General features: G+C 34.2%; 1 protein-coding gene across 4 annotated transcripts in view; it reads right to left on the bottom strand.

Annotated features, from left to right (window-relative positions):
• Nucleotides 1–22,675, bottom strand: part of TM2D1 (TM2 domain containing 1) — a 46,776-nt gene that overhangs the window by 427 nt on the left and 23,674 nt on the right. Inside the window, exons 5-7 of one of the 4 annotated variants that reach the window (XR_013170881.1) lie at nucleotides 14,567–14,640; nucleotides 12,725–12,804; nucleotides 1,645–1,774 (exon numbers count right to left, since the gene is read on the bottom strand). Coding sequence is in view for 3 of the 4 variants with exons in the window: in XM_077149466.1 (XP_077005581.1) it covers nucleotides 11,668–11,707; nucleotides 12,725–12,804; nucleotides 14,567–14,640 (194 nt within the window). In the remaining variant the exon portion in view is untranslated. Of the gene's footprint in view, nucleotides 1–1,644; nucleotides 1,775–8,997; nucleotides 11,708–12,724; nucleotides 12,805–14,566; nucleotides 14,641–22,675 lie in introns of those variants that run through there. The other 3 variants (XM_077149466.1, XM_077149464.1, XM_077149465.1) reach the window with 3 other exon arrangements.

The following is a 22,675-nucleotide window of genomic DNA, read 5'->3' as shown; positions in this document are numbered from 1 at the left end:
GCATTTTTTCTTACTCTTGGAACACTTTTTTATACTGTAGAGAGATCATATAAATGACAGTGCAGAGGTAAGTCTTCTCAGTGAGTCCTTCAAGTTTTAAAATTCAAATCTGAGTCTGGAATCCCATTTAAATGATTGTATGACAGGCTACAGACACTGTCATTACTTTTTAAATTGGATTTGCATACTTTAGACAATCTAAAACTTTTGAAAGAGATACAACAATTCACAGTAGGAATGATAAAGCTATGTGAACCTATACAACCCCTCTTACAAAGGAAGGGTAACAAATTCCAAAATGACAATGCCTATACAAATGATACAGTTAGTGGCAGGTAATGTAGGGTGGGAGGTGGAGAACAACCAATGAATTTATTGCATAGAGGATCTAGATTCTAGTTTCAGTATCTCACCAATTAGTTGTGTGAAGTTATAACTTCCTTAGGTCTAAATTTTTTCCGTGGTAGGAAGAGGCAGATGGAACTCTAAAAGCTTGATTTTACCTTTAAAACTCAGTGACTCGCTACAGTTTACAAGAAAAGATTTGAAAAATTTTGTTGACAATCAGCTGAATACATTCCTTGGATCTTGACAGGGTCTGTCACTTTCAACTCCCATGATAATAACCTATAAGGCATATCCCATAATTTTACTGTGAACGAAAGAGAATATCTTCCTTAGGGGCAAAATTATATTTCACAAACTATTTGTCCACAACAGCATAGAACCAAATGTCTATTCCGTTCCTGGACTCTAGAAGCACCATCTGAGATAGAATCAATTGAATGACTCAATACTGTGGTGGCCAAGACACCTAGACAGCCTTCTCTATGCCTGTCTTTCTCTGAAAACCACTAGATTGTTCAAAGTGAACTATTATCTTAGAAATACTTGGCACTCCAATATCAAAACAGGTTTTATAGTACTTCTATTACAGAGAATTATACCAGAAAATCGTTTTTCTGATAGCCTATCAAAATCCTTTCTGAAAAAAATATAGGGTTATTGGAAGATCATGTATCAGAATAGACTAACTTACAGTAATGGAAATAAAAAGCTTGTAGTAATAGAGCCTATTAAACCAGGAAGACTGATGGTATCTCTAACTTCTTTAGATGTATTACCTACTTAAAGCTGAGGCTACTCAATTTTCTTGAACAGGAACAAACATTAGCCTACAACAAATTCTTATGAGTAGTTTAAGGTTTGGATTCTTTCAACTCTCAGGTTTAGAGAAAGAATATGGTTTAATAATTACATTGACCCTAGAAGAGATGGAAAGCAAAAAAACATCTGGTATATCGAACTACCACACATACTTTAATCATGACCTTCATATAACACCATGTTATGGAATATTATGCTGCTTTGATGTTGTTTTTCTTGTGAACTTTGTTCTTTAACCATATTCACTATAAGGAAAGAGTCAAAATTGGGAAGTGCAGGAGTAATGCGCACATATAAAAACATTTTTCAAAGAGTTAAGAGCTGTTTCAGACATATATAGTCCTGAGTTTCCTGATAAGCAAAGTAAGAAACTTATACTAGATATCTCATTAAAATATCCTATGGTTCTAAAATTCCCATAATTTTATACAGAATAATATACTATTCTAATCAAGATTAGAAACACATATCACTTACTGTTTCTTTTTAAAAATAGTTATGGATATAATTGTGTTTTTCTAAATGTTTCATTAGTAATACTCAGTCTAAGAAGTCTGGTTCCGTAATAATCTATAATGTAACTACTTCCATCTGAAGGTCCAACAATCTAGAAGAGAAAAGTTTCAAAATTATTCATTTTACAAAAGATATTTCTAAAACACTTTGAACTTACATTTCTCAATTGTTAAAAATTATTTCAGTAGCAACAAAAATCAAACACAAACTAACTCAAACAAAAAAAGGTAACTGAGTGGCTCAAGTAGCTGGAAAGGAGATTAGCTTACAGGATCAAAAGAACTGCAAGAAAAAAGGCTTCAAAGACTAAAATTCTTTTAGTTTGGTATGGCCTCTCTGCTTAATTCTACTGGTCTTCATTCTGCAGATAAGGCACTCTTTTACCTGGCTGCCAGCAACTCCAGATTCACAACTTTCCAGCTTTAGCAGCCCCCAGTAGAAAGAAAGGAAAATAATTTTCTTCCCCATTTATATGACAATTTCAAGGAAGGACTCTGATTGATCTGCTTGGTTTTTATGGAAATTACTGTATGCAGAAGAACAGGATTAATATGATTGGTCAAGCCTGGTTAATGTATCCAACCATGCCTGTGGAACATAAGGTTGTGTGAAAAGACAGTCCTACCACAACTACATGAAATTGAAAAGGAAGAAATAGGCAGAAAAACAGCACACGGTCACAATCATCTTGTCCACTTAATCACATTTGTGACAATCCAGTTAACCCAATCTCTACAAAATAATCTTTAAGGTAGCTTTCTTCAAACTGTATCCATAGGGGTACACAAAGATTTCTCAATGTGTATGTGGGCCCAGAATTTCAAGGGAATCAATTTTGAGACCCTTAATTCTCAGAAGTACTATGAGAATTACTTGACACTGCGCTATGATGGAGGCATCATGCTAGTTTCCTTGCCCATTGCTCCTATACTGTGGTCCTTTCTCCAACTTGACAAGAGTAAAGCATGCCTGCCATCAAAGCATACTCTTAATCTTAAAGTCCGATGTCACCCTGAAGTGTAAAAACTTCTGAAGTGTGAAACAAAGAGATAACTCTTAGGGAAATCTCCTTTAATCAAGTCCCCTCCAATATGTTCTTCTATATCTTGTTTAACAGATGCATTCCAAATAACATCTTTTTTTGCTTAAGAACAATTTGCTGAAATTTGTAACATTTATGCTTTTTCATCAGGTGTGTGCTGCTGATAATTATGATGCTTCAATACAGATATCATAAAAAATTTTTAAATATTTTAAATTAATGAATAAGGTTATCAGTAGAAGATATTCAAGCATAAAAATATATTAGATACAGTTCTGTGGGAGACAGGGAATAGAAATAAAAATTCAAGGAGAAAAAAGAAATAATGTAAAATTTATAATGTTAAAGAAGGGTTTATTCATGTCTTTTTTAAGCAGAAGATATTTTAAATGTTACAGTATTTATATTCTGCTGGATATATTTAAAAATTCATGTAACACTTTTATTTTATTTACATATGTCAATATTTGAAACTAGAAATTATATCCTTTGCAATTATTTAAATTTATGACGGAAAATGTAAATGTCAACTTAAAAATGTGCCGAGGGTATAGACTTTCTTTTGAAATTCTTTTAGGGGTTATACAACCAAAGTTTTAAGTACAATGCTATAGAGCATTCCTCATTTTGAAAAAGAATTAGGTTTTAAAGGTCCAGGCACTGTACTAGGCATAAAACACATACTAGTGAGTAAGATACAATCTCCATCAACAGGAATTTATTTTAGTGAACTATAAATGTTAATATACAAATAATACAAAGCACTTACAGGCCAGACTCCATACCAGATGTTGCTATGCATTTTGAATTACTTTCTAAAGACAAAATTGATTTGGCTTGACATTTTTTTTTTAACTTTTTAAATTGTACAGTATGACATATATACAAAGCAAAGAAATAAAAAAGCAATAGTTTTCAAAGCACTCTTCAACAAGTAGTTACAGGTCAGATCCCAGAGTCTGTCAAGGGCTATCATACAACCGTCTCAGATTTTTCTTTCTAGCTGCTCCAGAATATAGGAGGCTAGAATATTATATATATTAATTATATATATTAATATAGAAGGCTTAAATATTTATCATCACAATTTTTTCCTTTTTGTGAAAAATAACATATATACAAAAAAGCAATAAATTTCAAAGCATAGCACCACACTTAGTTGTAGAATATATTTCAGAGTTTGACATGGGTTATATTTCTATAATTTTAGGTTTTAACTTCTAGCTGTTCTAAGATACTGGAGACTAAAAGAGGTATAAATTTAATGATTCAGCATTCATATTCATTTTGCATTGTATAACTCCACCATCACTTTTGATCTTTCTATCTTCTCTTTCTGGGTGTTTGGGCTATGGCCATTCTAAATTTTCCATATTGGAAAGGTCTGTCGCTAATATGGGGTAGGGAGATGGAACTATCTGATGTTCTGGAGAGGCTGGCCCTCTAGGTTTCAGGACTTATCTGGACGAGGGATCCTCTGGAAGTTGTAGTTTCTGGAAAGTTACCCTAGTGCATGGAACCCTTGTGGAATTTTACATATTGCCCTAGGTGTACTTTAGGATTGGGGGGAATGGTCCTGGTTGGGGGTTGACAGGTTCTGAGGTAGCAATGTCTAAATGAAGCTTGCATAAGAGCAACCTCCAGAGTAGTCGCTTGACTTGGCTTGACATTTCTATGAATATTTATGAACTTCAGTGAAAATTAAAATATTTTTAGTGGCCAGGGTCACAGAAGAAAATACTCTGAGCATAAATATCAAGGAATAGAAAATTGGGTGACTAGAAGTTACATGTTTTGAGACTGTATTAAGGAAACAAAGTAAAGTTAAAATTCCACTAGCAAAAATAGGCTAATAATATGGCAAAATATTCCTTAATTTGGAATATATATAGACTGGACTGGGCCATTTATCCTATAATTTTTTTCTTCTAACCCATCTCCCCTGACAATCTCATTTACTCCTGTTAAGAAAAACTTATCTAAAATTTGGATATGAGGAATTAAGATTGAATGACCTTTTAATAGCATTTCTAATTAGCTCACCTCAAGAAATGTGTAACTATTTCACCTCAAGAAATGTGTAACTATTTAACTAAAAATTGATTAGGGCCCAAATATTTTACTATTCAATCAAGTTAGGAGTTAACTTGTAGAAAAACTACAAGGTGTTGTTTTTTCCCCCTATGTCCTACAGAGATGATAACCCCAAAGATTATAGTGTTGGTCAATGATAGGGAGGGGTAAGAGGTAAGGGATATATGAGCTCTTTTTTTTCTTTCTTTCTCTGGAGTGATGCAAATGTTCTAAAAATCATCATGGTGAAGAATACACAATTGTATGATGATATTGTGAACCACTGATTGTATAATATGGTTGGACTATGTGTGTGGATGTTTCTCAATAAAAATATTTTTTAAAAAAGGTTTACATATTTACTATTGAAAAAATACTGAAGGATAAAATTTTTTCTTTTGAAAAAAGGAAAGTATATTTTAAAGAGCTACCCTCCAGGATATGTTTGTATTATACTTGGCCCATAGTTTATCTTTTATATGAAAAATTCTGTAAAAGGAGATGATAAAATGATTTGTAGACAATAAAATCTTTCTCAATAAAACTCTTGATACATTAAAAAAAAAAACAATGGAGCTAGACCTTGTTTTTTCAGTTGTTATTTTCCCATATTTTAGAATACCTTCTATAAACATATTAATTTTTTATAAAAATTAAAATCTGTTTTCAAACATCTTCTATATACTATGTACAATGTATCAATTTTAATATGTTCTCATTATGAATATGTATTATTGTATTGTTATTTATAAATTGCAAATCTTCAAAAATATCCAACACTGGAAATTTTATATCAGTTAAATACACCCATGTCCATTTGTTCACTGAAAATAGACTATATAACCTAAAATTTTAAGTTCTTTTCCTGCCAAGAGATACACAGAAGTAAAATTTGGTTGTATAAGGTATTTCCACTCTATAAGATGGGGCAGATTTCTGAAATCTATGGGGAGAGGAAAGACCACTTATACACTTCACTCTAACTAATGGACCAAGATGTCTTCATCTTACAAGAGTAGAAAGAGGAGGGACACTACTAATTTTTACACAATAGGCAACAATGTCTCTTGCATAATAAGCCCTAAAACCATGAGAAGGAACTTCCTATCCCTCTGTATTATTTTCCTGTGGCTGCTGAAACAAATGACTCCAAACTGGCTGGATTAAAACAGTAGAAGTTCATTTATACATCTAGGTTGCTTCCAACTTCCTGCTACCACAAACAGTGCTACAGCAGACATCTTTGTACATGTCCCTTTGTGGACAGGACAAGAAGTTTCTTGGGGCAAACACCTAAGAGTATGTCTTTATTTACATATTAGTTATTTTGAAACAGTTCTATGAATCATCTATTAGTGTACTATGCCTCTTTAAATCATTAGGCTCCCTATCATTTTCTAGTTGATTTTCAGAAATTACTTGTATAATATAGATTTCAATTCACATTACTTTTTCTTAGGTACCAAATTACTTTATTTGAAGGTGTGGTATAAATGAAAGAATTTGGGGGATGTTGACACCAGTTACAGATCAGGTAAAGGTAATCTCAACATGCATGTTCTGCCAGAGTGAACACGGAAAACACCCCCATGGCTATAGGGAAGCTAGCCTAAGGCTTAGCTCTCATCTAGTGTACTTTCCTTTCACCCTGCAGAACTCTCTTTAGCATCTGTAGGGCTGGTCTAGTGGTGATGAACTCCTTCAGTCTTTGTCTATCTGGGAATGTATCAATCTATCCCTCATTTCTGAAAGAGTTTTGTCAGATAAAGGATTTTTGGATGACAGTTTTTTCCTTTCAGTACTTTAAGTGTCATCCTACTGTCTTCTTGCCTCCATGTTTTCCAATAAGAAATCAGCACTTAATATTATTGATGCTATCTTATATGTGACACATTGCTTCTTCTCTTGCGGTGTCAGAATTCTCTCCTTTTCTATGGCCTTTGACAGTTTTGATTACCACATGCTGCAGTGTAGGTTTGCTTCATCTTTGGTTTGCTGAGCATCTTAGAGGTGTATATTCATCTTTTGTTAACACTGGAAGTTTTCAGTCATTATTTGAATATTCTCTCTGCCCTGAGACTCTTACAATGCATGTATGCGTATGCTTGCTGATATCCAACAGTTCCTCACGCTCCACTAACTCACCTGCATTACTGTTTCTCCTCCTCAGTGTCGATGATTTCAACTGAATTAACCTCAAGTTCACTTATTCTTTCTTCTGCCAGCTCCAGTCTACTCTGTAGAATCTGTCTAGGGAACTTTTAATTTCTGTTACTGTGGCCTTCAGGTCTCTTAGGTTCTCTTTCATAATTTCCACCTCTCTCAGTACTGTCTTTGTGTTCATATATCATTTTTTCTGATTTCCTTTAGCTCTTTTTTTCATGTTTTCCATTCACTCTTTGAGCATATTCAGGATCCCCCCTACACACACACACTTTTTTTTTTTAAGTCTTTGTCTGGTGTGTTCCAGGTCTGGTGGGTCTCATTGATGGCCTAGAATGTTTTAGTCTCCTTTTCCTGGACCATCACTTCCTGTTCCTTGGTATGTTTGTAACCTTCTGATGGAACCTGGATATTTTGATATTTTAATGTATAACTGCTGGAATTTAGATTCCGAGGCATCTGTTCCTTAACTTGTATCCAATTAGCATCATTATAGAGATTTCCTTGAACATTAGGAGCTAATGGGAAAAAAAAGGAAGGATAAAAAGAAAATATTTTTCCCAATCTTTGCAGACTAACCTGGTACAAAAGGTTTCCTTCAGGGCTTATTATACAATCAGTTTAACAAACAGCTCCAGGCTAAAGTGTAGCAGCTTCCCTGATTCTTTCTGTTTCTTGTCTTGGGTATGTGCTTGTGGCCCTAGGAATCCATTTACACAGTTATGAATGTCCCTCTCCTCGAAGAAAGTTTCCTTACTGTTCCCAGGAACTATACCGTATGTCCTACAGCCAAGCAGCATGACATAACTACTCTCCCACAGCTCTCCCAAAGCCTTCTGTAGGAAAACTCTGTGAACTGCCTTCTACATGCAGGGCCTGTTTTGGATAGCAAGCCCCTCAGGCCACCACCAGACAGACTGGGCCAGACATACATGCTCTCAGTATGTGAGAGGGTTACACTGCTTGCTTTGGAACTGGGAACACGGGTGTGCACTGGAAGCATGCCAAGCAAGTGAGGGTAGGGAAGGGATCTGCCAGGGAACCAGCAGATTCTACTGCTTTTAAGTAGCCTTATTCTTGATTTGGTACACTTGCCACTTATTGGGCTCTTTTAACTGTTTTCTGGGGACCTGAAAAATATGTTTTGCCAGTTCTTGCCGGCTGTTCAAAGCTTCTGTGGGGGAGACAAGTTCCAGAAGCATTTCACTCCACCATTCTGATTGCGATGGGGGCTAGTATCCTCTTATTCAGTTCATTAACTGTTAATTTAGTCTGTGGTATCATTTTTAAAACAGAATTTAATTTTAATGTAGTCAAATCCATTGTTTTTCTTTCTTTTTTTAAAACTAGTTTATACTTGGGAATCTTGTTAGAGAAAGGTTTAGCCCATCCAAGGTCATGAAGATACTCTCTTCTTCTAGTATTATATAAAAGTTGACCTAATTTGAACTTTATTAATGGTAGTTTTGACTATAATTTATAAATATCATTTGATTTTGTTGGTGTAAAATGATTTTTATTTGTACATAGTTAAGTAGGATTCTAATAAAAAATAAATTAAAAGGAAAAAAACATGTTTACCAGTAAGTACTTTATCACCTAAAATTTAGCAGGAGATATGGCCTCTCATTTAAAGGCTCTGAAATGTCCTTGTAGTCATATTGCACAGATAACGCAATAAATATTTTATAAACTTAAAATGCAATGAATGAATTTAGGAGAGAAAGAAAAAAAAGAATGCTTTATACACCATTTATCTAATCCACTTCTGAGTTTCTCTGTATAAAAATGCAAATATTAAAATTGATACGATGAAATCATCTCCTGAAGAACTACCTAACTAACCTGGGGACAATAGTAAATTGACTCTGCTGTCTGCTATTAGATGATAATGATGCAACCTGTGCTCATTCCAATTCCCCAAAAGAAGTACATTTAGGGTGGGCCACGGTGGCTCAGCAGGCAGGGATGCCTGCCTGCGATGCCAGAGGACCTGGGTTCGCTTCCCGGTGCCTGCCCATGTTAAAAAAAAAAAAAAAAAAAAAAGCACATTTAGTGTTTTTATTATCTTAAAAGTCAAACTACATTTTTGGGTCCACTGTTGACTTCAGTGTGGGGTTAATTTTCAGATGAGTCATTAAAACTATCTGATTAGTCACATTTTAATTAAGCATCAGTATTCTAATTCACAGCCAGAAGTTATGCATTCAGAACCCCTGACTTCATGTGATTTAAAGAAAGCTTAGTATTAATCCAAAATGAACAAGAAATGAGTAAGATTCACCTTTGAATCTCCTTAGGTAAACACAGCTTTGGGACTAGTCTCAGAACCAATTTAAGATTGTGACTCCTTGTTTTGAAAATTCCATTAATTACAATGTACAAACCTGCCCACAAGTGAACAAAGTGAAATCTATTTAATTAAGGACACATGACAAGAACAGGGCTACCCAAATTATCAGTCACCTCAATTTTCCAGTTTAATTATCCAGTAAATCACACCTGGGTTAAAAAAAAATACAGGGCAGGGAGGCATCTGAAAGAGTTGATAACTCTAAAATATTCACAGGCTTTTATATATTGCTGTCTTATATAGTTGGTGAACTACCAACGACTTTGACCAACTTTTCCAGTACTAGTAGACTTCGAGTGATTATGTATTTAGTCCCGAATTTGATCAATAACATGTATTTCACAGGGAAACAGTGTAGGTTGTCTTACAAAACAAACTGGCTTACACAACTGAACCAATAGCCTTAGACTTAGTTATGCTCTACAAAAAGCTTAGGTGCTTTTCTTTTTAAATTTTTAGTAAAATTCAAATTTAAATGGGATAAAAATCAAGATAACCTTTTTTTTTGGTTAACTCTACAGTTTCAAAGGATATATTTTATTTTTGGTAATAAGTAGAACCTATCTTCAAACCACTCTTGGAATATACTATAAATTCCTGTAGGGAAAACACCCTCAATTTACTATGCCTAAAATTGGCACTCACTAAAATAATCTTAAATGATGGTATAAAATCTACTATACATAGTTTACCATACCAATTTTCATTTTTATTTATTACATTTTAAGTGACCCTGTGAAGCTCAGAACTTTAAAGTCTTTAGGAAGCAAAGTTTTTTTTTTCTTGTGTATGTTTTTTTATTATAGTAAAACATATATATAATGTAAAATTTGCCCATTTAATCATTTTAAGTATACAATTCAGTTGCATTAATTACATTCACAATGTTATGCAACCATTACAACTATTTCCAAAATTTTTCGTTACCCAAACAGAAACTCTGTACCTATTAATCACTAACTTCCCATTTACAATCCCCATCCCCAAAGACCTTGGAAACCTCTAATCTACTTTCTGTCTCGATGAATTTATACATTCTAGTTTATATAAATGGAAGATGCAATATTTGTCCTTCAGTGTCTGGCTTATATATATATATATATTTTTTTTAACATGGGCAGGCACCAGGAATCGAACCCGGGTCCTCGGGCATGGCAGGAAAGCACTCTTACCTGCTGAGCCACCATGGCCCGCCCTGTCTGGCTTATTTTATTGAGGATAATGTTTTCAAGGTTCATCCATGTTGCAGCATGTATCAGAACTTCATTCCTTTTTATGGAGAATAATATTCAATTGTATGTGTATACCACATTTTCCTTATCCATTCATCTGTTAATAGACACTTAGGTTGTTTCTATTATGAACAATAGCATACAAGTACTTGAGTTCCTGTTTTCAATTTTTGGTGGAATAACCTAAGAATAGAATTGCTGGGTGAAATGATAGTTCTAGTTTTAATTTTTGAGCAACTGCCAAACCAATGAGGCCACAGTGGCTGGACCCGTTTTACATTCTCACCGGCAGTGCACAATGGTTCTAATTCTTGTATATTTCTTGCCAACACTTATTATTTTAAAATTTTTAAATTATATCCATCCTATTAGGAATGAAGTGATATCATACTGTGGTTTAAATCTGCATTTCTCTAATGACTAACGATGTTGAGAATCTTTACATGTGCTTCTTGGTCACTTGTGTATCTTTTTTTGAAGAAATGTCTATTTAAGCCCTGAGGCCATTATTTAATTTGGGTTTCTGTATTTCTGTTGCTGACTTGTAGGAGTTCTTTATATATTCTGAATATAAAATCCTTATCACGTATATGATTTGCAATTATTTTTTTCCCATTTTGCAGGTCATCTTTTCACTCATGTGATAGTGTCCTTTCATGCACATTTTTAATTTTAAAGGCATCCAATTTCATTCCTTTTCTCTTTTTGGACTGTTTTTGTGATCATATATACAGAAATTATTGCCAAATCCAGCAATGGTTCTTTAAAAACTATCTCTGTTTTTCATTTTCCCTGTAATTGTCTCAAAGCCACACTTTTCACAGGTATAGTGCATTAGCTTCAAATCAGCTAAAGTTTTTTTAGGGCATATACTATGTTTAGGACTGGAGCTATAAGGCATTAATAACCCCCCTCCTTTTTTTTTCCCCAAGAAATTTATGTCTAAAAAGCAAACCTGGTAAGTAAAAGTTTAAAAAAAACTACAAAGCAGTATATACTAAAGTGCTAAAATGAGTAGCATATAGTAAGTGTCAAGCTAATAGAACATTTTAAAATTTGGATCAATTTATAAATTTCATACCTGTTTTGGAGATTATGTTGCTTTTTTGAACTTTTGCTGCTTAGATACTTATTATACCCTTAAGGAAATCCACTCTGTAACTTTTAGAGGAATGAGAATGAAAGTGATTTCTTGCATTATGTGAAGATTTCTTTTTTTAATTCAAGAACCCCCCCCACATACTTTGTTCTAATGTTATACATTCCAACTCATATTTCCATTTCCCCCTATGCATCTTCATTGTTCTGATTTGTGATTGTCTTGTCTTCACTTGACAGAAGAAACATTCTTTTTTTTTAGGCAGTGTACACATCAGTGGTTTTGGTATAATTAAAATGTCTAGATTGTGTGACTGAAGAAAGAGGTTTAACTGTAATCAAAACACTCTCATATTTCTCATATTTTCATGATGTACACAAAAATATACAAGCACAAAAGAAAAAGTGTTTCAAAATCTTTAGAACTACCTTATGAATAACTATACATATATAGTAGTTACATCCAAAAGTAACAGAGAAGACTTTATACTACATGTATATCACTGATTTAGACTTTTGTTTAATGCACAACAGAACTGAATTAATTCTATGAACTGTTCCATATTATAAATCTATTCATCATTCATATTTGCATATTTTTAAGAATAGAGGAAACTGGATTAACATAGTTCAACCTTGAAGACACCATATTGAATAAAATAAGCCAGAAACAAAAGGACAAATATTGTGTGATCCCAATAATAGGAAATAATTAAAATAAGCAATCTCATACAGTCAAGATCTAGAATACAGATTACCAACAGATGGGGCATGAGCAGGGAAAAGTGAGTTAAGGCTTTAAATATTCCTATTTGGGACAATGGAAAAGTTTTAGTAATGAATGGATAGTGGTGATAGTAGCACAACATTGTAAATGCAATTAACAGTACTGAATTATATATTTTAATGTGGTTAAAAGGAGGAAATTTTAAACTGTATATATGGTACTAGAATAAAAATTAATAAAAAAAATCCATGGAATAGCGCAACACTAACAGTGAATGCTATGTTGAATCATGGACTATAGTTAATATTACAATTATAAAAATGTGCTTTCATAAATGGAACGAATGTACTTACACCAATGCAAAGTGGTAACAATAGGATGGTATATGGAAATTCTCCTTTTGTATATATATTTTTATAAAGCCACAAATTCTCTAATAAAAAATAAAATAAAATTGATATAATCAGTATCATTTATTACATACATTAAATGACGCATAAAATAAGGTCATATGTCTTTTTGGCTACATTCTGAAAACTGATTTTCTTCCCAAATTCAAAGCAGTCTAAAACTGGCCATACCTGCTAAAATGTTCTAGTTAGGGAAATTTACTGTGGACATTTAAACACTTTAAATTCTACTTCAAAAATTTCATCACATGGTAGTGTCTTAATCACAGAGATATTTAAGAAAAGTACTACACGTTCTGAGACGTTCAAGCATACATATAGCAGAAGGCAGTGTCTGAATTGAATTGGCTCAATAATTTGATAAAAATAAAGCTACAAAGCAATGAAAATTTCACAAAAGTAAGAACCAAGATTCAAGATATTTACTAAATAGTTTGACTTCAAAGAGAATTAATTCTGGATATCTTAACTTGAAGAATCCCAATAATACATTAAATTCCTTGTATCCTCAATTAAAGTAAGACACCATTTCCAAGCATATGTGCATAAAGAACTTAGCCTCTTCATGCCTGTTTGCCTGTTCCACCACAAGAAAAGGCAGGATATTTGGTTAGGAATATGTTTGTGAGTGAAGACAGGAGAATTCCAACTTTAAAACCAAGTATTTTCCTTTTTTAATTCTGGTACCCTGGCCCATATGCTGCCTCCTTTTTTCAGCATGGTATCCTGCACATTTTTTCTTCTAGATTTTAAGTTTCTTTTAAAGTATACCTATAATATTAAGCAGACAGAACGGAAGAGTGAAATACTGGTTGAGAAAGCAGAGCAAAAATGATGATGATCTAAATGCATAGTGACAAACTTGCTGAAGACATTAGGTGCTTCGTAAATGCTTGCTGAAATGCTACTTTGCAACCAAAAGTGATAAATTCATCTTTCTCTAATTTAAGAACCCTCATGAGTTAATTGCAGCCAGTTCAATATAATCTAATAGAAAACATCTGCTGGCACTTTTAAATGCTTAGGACAGCACTTCACAAATTATGCCTGCCCAACACCCACTGCAGCAGGAAAGAATGAGGGTAGCACAGAGAAGCAGAGCTGACTATATGGGAAGTCCTGAACATATCATTTGATTATAAGGATCTGCTCTTGCCCAATGCTAGCCGCATCCCTAGGTTTTCTACACAGAGCCCATATATTCCTTTTTTCCTTTGGGGCTTAAGTTACTTGGATTTCAGTTTCTGTAACTTGCAACCTAGGAAATGCAATATAGAGTGCCTACCGAGTGCAAAAGAAAATCTTGTTTTGGCCTCCAACATCAGTGTCCTACTATAGTTACTAACCAGGCGGCTGTGATTATCAAGGAAAAAAAAAAGTAAGTTTGAGAAATAAAATAACCACAACCTCTTTTAGAGATCTATAATACATATAATAAAGATTATGATTCTGAAAAAAAAAAAAAAGATCATGATTCTGAGATGTTATCCAGCAAATAAACTTCTTTAACTCAGTTGAACTCACATTTGCAAATCACATTTGAGCATGCAATCCTTTTGTATGAATTTCTTATGTCTCCTGGAACTAATTGGTAGAGCACCATTTGAGAAATGCTACTTGGAAATATGACTGTGATCAGTTAGATCCAGTATCTGAAGAAAAATCTGAAACAAGCATTCCTACCTACTTCGTAATACATTTTAAATTTAAAATATACCAGAAGTTTACAGAATTCAAATTTCAATGTAAAATTAGTTCATCATTTAGATTGCTTAACTAACTTACCTGCATTGAAATAAGAATGAAATCAATTAAGCTCCCAATTCCACAAAATCCTACAGTGCAAAATTTTAACAAGCCTAGAAAAGAAAGCAAAATCACTTATAACCTGAAAAATCTTAAAAATATTAACATTCCCATTTCCTAATAAACCATTATATATACCACAAATTCTTTATTCAAGAACATAAACTTTAACACTTTAAAATAATTTCATCTGAAAATATGAGAAACATCTGAAGGAACTTTTATACAGAAAAGCCACAAAATAATTTCTTAAATTATTTAATAAATATTAGGAACAGAGAAAAAAACGTAATCTTATTAAATGTCTTACAAGAAGCTACATAAGGAAACAAATTTTTAATAAAATCTCAGTACCTCAGTATAGTATATCTTTTAGCCTAAAATTATTTACCTATTTAGACTTAATACATTAATTGATCCAAATTTTAATGTACATTTACAGTAAAGAGTTCACATAAATATGGTCACACCCATAGCAGAGTAATCAGGAAAAAACACTGATCTTGTCATAAAATTGCAAAATTTTATTAGTAACCAATTACCCTGAATTTATCCTATACTTTTTTTTTTTTTACTAAAGCATACTTTTTTTTTTCTTTCTAAAAGCATAGCATGTTTATTCGCTCGTTAATAAAAATCAACATTTCTGTGCTGGGCCCTATATACACTCTTAGATCCCAGCCTAAGAGTTAAGATAAAAGATAATAGTAGAACACAGAATCTAGGACAAAGATATAACCCCAAGATGTTGAAATCAGAATAGGCAGATCGGGAGGGAGGGTAGGGAAGATGAGTAATTTCTCTTCTATATTTAACTTCGAGTTGCTTTCAAGACATCCATCTGAGCTACTGAAATGGTATGAAACAAGACTCTTCGTGAAAGGGTAGCTCCAAAGTATTAACTATAATCAGATGCCAGCTGAAATCACAAGAGCAGATGAGATCACCTCCCGCATACAATTTGGAAATACATAAATATGACTGAAATATGTAGGTACATTAGATGATTTTTCCCCCCTCTTCTTAGTATTAGACATATAGCAGAGTAATGTTCTAAGTGCTGGGATAACACATTTTGGAAATAACTCATAACAATATTAAAATTTAGAGATGTTACAAAATTTTGCTCTTAGCAGAAGTTTCTTCAAAACTTATCACCTACCTAACGTTTTACATTTCTTTTTTACCTGTCTCATGGAAGTCCCACGAGGGCAGGGACTTTATCTGTTTTCTGAGTCCTTAGTGCCTAGAATGGTGCCTGGCATATAGTAGATGCTCAGTATTTGTTGAATGAATGGATCAATCTCAGCTTTTGTGTTTCTTAAAGCCACTATTCATTTTATCCATTATCTTATATATAATCTATTTTATTTTTTTCATTAGTTGATTTTATCACAGTTGCCCAAGGAAATGTGTCTGCTGAGATTTAATCCACTCACTCAGTATATTATTATGTTTTAAATGCATCCCTCCTATTTAGGGTAAATTTGGAAGTATCACAGACTATCGCTTCTTTCAATTTGTTTATAAAAAGAGTATGAAGAATGGTTCACAAAAGTTAGGTCTTTAATTAACTGCTAGTCTATTAAGAAAAAGCAATCACATTATGGTCTTTTCCTTTGTTGCGCCCTCTTCCAAAATGTTTGTAGACACATTCTGTTCACTCATCCATCTGCTGATAGACACTTTGATGGTTTCCACCTTTTGGCTATTTTGAATAATGCTGCTACGAATATTGTGTAGAAATATGTTCGAATCCCTACTTTCAATTCTTTTGGGGACATACCCAGAAGCGTAACTGCTGGTCATATGGTAATTCTCTTTTTTTTTTTTTTACATGGGCAGGCACCGGAAATCGAACCCGGGTCCTCTGGCATGGCAAGCAAGCATTCTTGCCTGCTGAGCCACCGTGGCCCACCATATGGTAATTCTAAGTTTAACTTTTTAAGAAACTGTTGAGCTGTTTTCCACAGCAGCTATACCATTTTACATTCCCACCAACAATGCAGAAGAATTCCAATTTCTCTACATCCTGGAGCTACTTTTTTTAAAAATTTTATTTATTAAACATACCAACATACAAACACAAGCATTCTTACCATATGATTCCATTCTACATATATAATCAGTAATTTACAATATCATCACATAGTTGCATATTCATCATCATGATAATTTCTTAGAACACTTGCATTAATTCAGAAAAAGAAAAACAGAAAAAAAATTGATACATACCATATCCCTTACCCCTCCCTTTCACTGATCACTAGCATTTCAATCTACTAAATTTATTTTAACATTTGTTCCCCCATCATTTATTTATTTTTAATTCATATGTTCTACCCGTCTGTCAATAAGGTAAATAAAAGGAGCATCAGACACAAGGTTTTCACAATCACACAGTCACACTGCGAAAGCTCTATCATACAATCATCTTCAAGAAACATGACCTCTGGAACACAGCTCTACATTTTCAGGCAGTTCCCTCCAGCCTCTCCAAAACATCTTAACTAAAAAGGTGACATCTATATAATGCATAAGAATAACCTCCAGGATAACCTCTCAACTCTGTTTGGAATCTCTCAGCCATTGACACTTTATTTTGTCTCATTTTGCTTTCCCCCTTTTTGGTCGAGCAGTTTTTTTCAATTCCTTGATGCTGAGTTCCAGCTCATTCTAGGAGCTCTGTCCCACATTGCCAGGAAGGTCCACACCCCTGGGAGTCATGTCCCATGTAGATAGGGGGAGGACAATGAGTTTGCTTGTTGCGTTGGCTGAGAGAGAGAGAGGTCACATCTGAGCAACAAAAGAGGTTCTCTTGGGAATGACTCTTAGGCCTAATTTTAAGTAGGCTTAACCTATACTTTGCAGGGTTAAGTTTCATATAAACAAACCCCAAGACTGGATGCTCAGCCTACTGGTTTGGTTGTCCCCACTGCTTGTGAGAATATCAAGAATTCTCCACTTGGGGAAGTTGAATTTTCACCCTTTCGCACCATTGCCCCCCAAGGGGACTTTGCAAATACTTTTTTATTCACAGTTCAGATCACTATGGAATTTATGGGATATCACTCTGGACCAACCTACAAAATTTCATGCCCTACTCAAGGTTCCATGTACTATGGTGTTTAATTAAGCTGTCCACATAAGTTGCATTAGAAAACGCAAAATATAAATTTTGTGTCTACATCCCGGTGCTACTTTTGCTACTACTACTTGTTCTACCACTTCTATAATCATTATTATAATTAAGAATTTTAGACAGCATAAATCCAAATTCTTTAATACAGTATCACATAACCTAGCCTCATCTCTTGCTACTTCTTTTTCCCTGTGTTACAGCCAAACTACCTGAAATTCTCTTCCCATGTGCCACACACTCATATTTGCATATTTATATCTGCTTTTATACATGCTAGACTATTTTTGGCCCTGAGTCATCTGTCCCCCACTCTCCCCTATCATCTAGCTAGTTCCTAATAATCTTTTAAAACTTAGCTCAGCTATTCCCTCTTCTGGAGAGCCTTCTCTAATGCCCCAGGATGAACACAGTACCTAAGTACAAAAAACCAGAAACTGATGGTCTGGAAAATTCTGAGCTTCTGAAAAGTGAGTCCCCAGAGAATAGTGCTCCATGTGAGGGTTTAACTGAACATGGATCCAGTCAGCAATTTCAGTGTAAGTCAGGGTTGGAGGTTATCCTGCAGTCATCCAGGAAGGACCTGTGGAAAATCCTACTGCCTGATGGTTTTGGACCCCCTGTGTACTACATGCAAAACTAACAATTTTTTTTTTGCAAGATCTGTATACATGGAACCACCATCAGCTTAGATTAAAGGGGACAGATTGAAGGAAAAATCACTTCAAGGGCAGGACCATGAAAACTGAGGTCTGAAGACATCTTCTTGGGCAAAGAGAGTGGACCCCTATCCACGTGTGTGCAGAAGAAGACTATCCCAGCACTCTGACAGGGTAGACCTTCTGCTCCATTGTTCAGAAGAGTTCAGCCTCCCCAGTCCTCAGTGAGGGTGAAGCATATTTCCTGGGGATTGTGGAGAGTCTGGCCACTACCCCACTGTTCTGAGAAGGTTGAACCTGTGCCCTGGAGACTGTGGAGTTTGGCCATCACTCTAGTATTCTGAGAGGGTTTATCCTGTGTCCCGAGGACTGCAGTGAGCCTAGCCATCACCTGAATGCTTTAAGAGTGTGGAGTCTTCACCAAGTGTCTGGGGAGATCACAGGAAAGGGTTGGGCTACTGCTCCATCAGGCCTGAATGATAATACATTGTTCCACAGATAACTCGGAACTTGAAATCTAATAGCGTATGCCCTGTAGGGTTTCAGAATTGTTTGGGACCTGTGACCTCTGTTTTTTTCCCAATTTCTCTCTATGGGAATGGGAATATTTATCCTATGCTTGTCCTCCCTTTGTGTACTAGAAACAGGTAATTTTTTTCCTCTAGCTTTCGCAGGTCTACATATAGACAGGAATTGTACCCCAAAACAGACCACATTTATCACTGATTTTGATGAGACTTTTACTTCACATTGTTACTGAAATAATTTTACACTTTTGGGATGTTGTGATGGGATGTTTTGTACATGGAAAGAATATGTCTTTTGGGGGTTTTGAGTGTGGAATATGATGGTTTGGAGCTGAATATACCCCAGAAAAAAATATTCTTAAATCTAAGTGAATCCTGTTTATGATAGTATAAACCCATTGTAAGTAGTATCTTTTGATAAGACTACTTCAGTTAAGGAATGACCCACCTCATTCAGGATGGGACTTAATCCTAATACTGGAGTCCACTATGAATGGAAGAAATAGAGAGAGAGAGAGATAGTGGGAGAGAGAAAGCCAGGAAAGCAAGAAGCTGAGATCACTGAAACCCAGAAGAGAACGGAGAGACCAGCAAACAGTGCCATGTGCCTTGCCATGTGGCAGAGGTGCCAGGGATCACTGGCAGCTTGTCTTTGAGATAAAAGCACTGTCTTAATGATATCTGGATTTGGACATTCTCACAGCCTCAAACTATAAGCTAATAAGTTCCCATTGTTCAATGCCAACCCATTTCATGAATCTGCTTTGAGCAATCTAGGAAATTAAAATAATGTAGTTAATCCCATATTAACAAAAAACTTACATTCCAAAACAAATACCTCTATGAAAAGAGAGTGTTTATTCTGTTAACTGCTTCCAAAAGAGCTGTAGCTTTAAAATCCATAATTGTTTAATGCTACTCACAGGCAAAGCAAAATATGTTAGTTACTGCATTAAAAAAATCATGGATGCTAACAGTTACAAAAAGACAAAACAGTATTAGAAAAATAAAGCTTTTATAGTGGCAAAAGGCTTCCAGCTAAAGCAGCACTGGTATATTGAGAAATAAATCAATGAAAGGAAATAAAGCCCAGTAGTTATGGCCTAAAGAGAATTTGAAATATTTCTAAAAAGAAAAGTTTCCTGAAAGAAATTTTTAGCTCTTAACAAACTGTATTCATCCCTCCTCAAAATTTCCTTTATTTAATTCTGAAGGAAAATTTGTATAACAAAGTATCACACTCAACATTAATTCTTTGAACATATTAAGTTTCTCACTTCTATGATTTACATTATCTACTCTGTTCTTATAAAATTTCAATGACCATAAACAACTTTACTTATTTAAGCAAATTAAAGAAACCATATAAAGTATTATCACTAATTTTCATAACCATGAAAAAAGATTTAAAAAGGTTATAAAAGGAATTTGATATGCTATCTATATTACTTTCATAGCAGCTATTATAAAGAATTTTTTTTAAAATAAAGGCAGTATTTTAATTGAAAATATCCAAATTCCTTACAAACACTGTAATTTTTATACCTTATATTAAGTGATAAAACATACCTAAATCTTAATACTAAGATGGTTGAAGTGCATATAATGTGAAGATAAAAAAGTATTTGAATGCTAAAATATAAAAGAATTTTCAGTTAAAGACAATGAGTTTGACATACCCACTTCATTCCTCTCACTCGAAGATCCCACACTAAAAAAAAGGGTTTTTAAAAAAGTCACCAACCCAATAGAACAAGAAAATAGCCACAAAAATTTGGAAGCTGTAAAGCAGATAGATAAGAGGTGGCAGAATAATAACCCTGAGAATGTTAAACCTAAGCCAACAGTGAAAACATCTGTTACATTAATAAACATCTCAAAGCTGTTTTAAGAATAAAGCTTAAAAAAAAAAAAAAACCTTTACACTGAAGTATAATAGCAAATAATAAAAACTAAATTTGCAAATGTGTAAAACTTCAGCCTCATATCGAAAAGGTTCTCTATGACATTTGGTGGTAACAGATTAGGAGTAGCAGTGGCCAAAGAAAATCAGCTCCTGGCAGGAAACAAATGTTCACAAACCAGAGCCACTATGCAGCTTTATTACATAGTTTTACACAACTTTATTATCTAGTTTTATTTTGAAGGCAAAAAAAATGCATACTATAGGTATCAACATGTTATATGCTACAGAAACTCAAAAATTAACTTACACTATATAACATGGCAGCCCACCTGACATATATCACAGCAAAGAAAATAATCATTCATTAAACCAATACTAAAAAAAACTGACCATTCAAAATTACTACAGAATAAAATGTTCTAAAGAATAGTGCTTATCCCTCTTCCTCTCAACTTTTTAAAAGTTTATTAAAAAGCAGAGAGAGAGAGAGAGAGAGAGAGACAGACAGACAGACCTGTTCTCTTAAAGAGAACATATATGAAAATGCAAGGACTAAGTCAGAAGGCTTGGGATACACTCTAATCATCACCACGCAGTGTTACTTTCTTATTATGAGCCTAATTTATTCAGCTAGCCATCCATCATCTAAAAAGAGTTAGATCAAATTATTTTTATTCAACAGCTCAGAGGCCTTATGGGCATACTATGGTTTTCACTTGTGTTATGGAAAGGTGTGATTACTAGAATGAATAACATGAAATTGTAGTGCACTATCATTCAGGACAGGACTACTGCATCAAACTCCTTTCAGCTTATTCCGTCACCAGTCTTTCTCCATTCTAAAACATTTTTCACTATTTCTCCAATATTATCTTCCTGAAATATAAATATGACAACACTACTCGACTTAAAGTTTTATGGATTTTGATGTCTACGGGTATAGAGTCCAAACTCTATAGAAAGACATTCAAAACCTTTTACAGTCCAATCACAGTCTACCTCTTCAGCCAGCTTCATCTTCTGCTATTCTCCTTCTTACACCATAGGCTAAATTGTCCATTGTTGTTTCAACTTATGCACATGCTCTTTTACATCCCGTGTCTTTGCAAATGTTGTTTCCTGTAAAGCTCTCTCTATAATCTCTTCATCTTTCAAAACCCAGCTCAAATGTTACCTCATCTGAGAAGTCCTCCCTCACCCCGAGGCAAATTAAATCGGTTCCTTTTCTGTGGTTTGTTATATAGTATTATATCATAAATTAGCCTACCAACATAATTATTTTATTTCATATTTTTTTTACTTTTAACCAAAATGCACAATAGCACTTATATGCACTTACTTAGCATATAGTAAACTCAGAATAAATGCTTGTGGGCTGAACAAATTAGAATATATTGTACCTAAAAATCTCACTTTTAATTATGACTTTATAAAATTGAGTTTCAGGTAAGGCTTTCAGAAGCGTATCTCCCACCAATCCTAAAGTGAAGATTCCTTTTTCTTTTTTTTTTTTTTTTTGAGTAATGAATAATGGAAATACTTTTTGATCCCAGGTGGGTGGCAGCATAGAAGGAATAAGGTTAGCTTTGCTAGCTGGAAAGTAAAGCATACAGAAACTTAAAATTTGCTCAGTGAGGGCTAATACAGAGCCAAGGCATTACAGAAAATAAAGCATGATCTCTGGAGCAGAAAATGTGGGTTCAAATTCAGGTCACTAGCTGAATGTCCCTGGGTAAATCTCTTAATCTAGTGACTATTTTCCTATCTACAAAACAAAGATGATAACGTAAATGTCACAGAATGAAGCAAGGTTTCTAAAGTCAGTAAAGCTCTTAACCTTACTGGTGACAATTACCT

The sequence above is a fragment of the Tamandua tetradactyla genome, chromosome 2 (assembly GCF_023851605.1).
Source record: "Tamandua tetradactyla isolate mTamTet1 chromosome 2, mTamTet1.pri, whole genome shotgun sequence".
NCBI lineage: Eukaryota > Metazoa > Chordata > Mammalia > Pilosa > Myrmecophagidae > Tamandua > Tamandua tetradactyla.
Note: the sequence above shows the minus strand (reverse complement) of the source record. Positions and strands in the feature narration are given on the sequence as shown.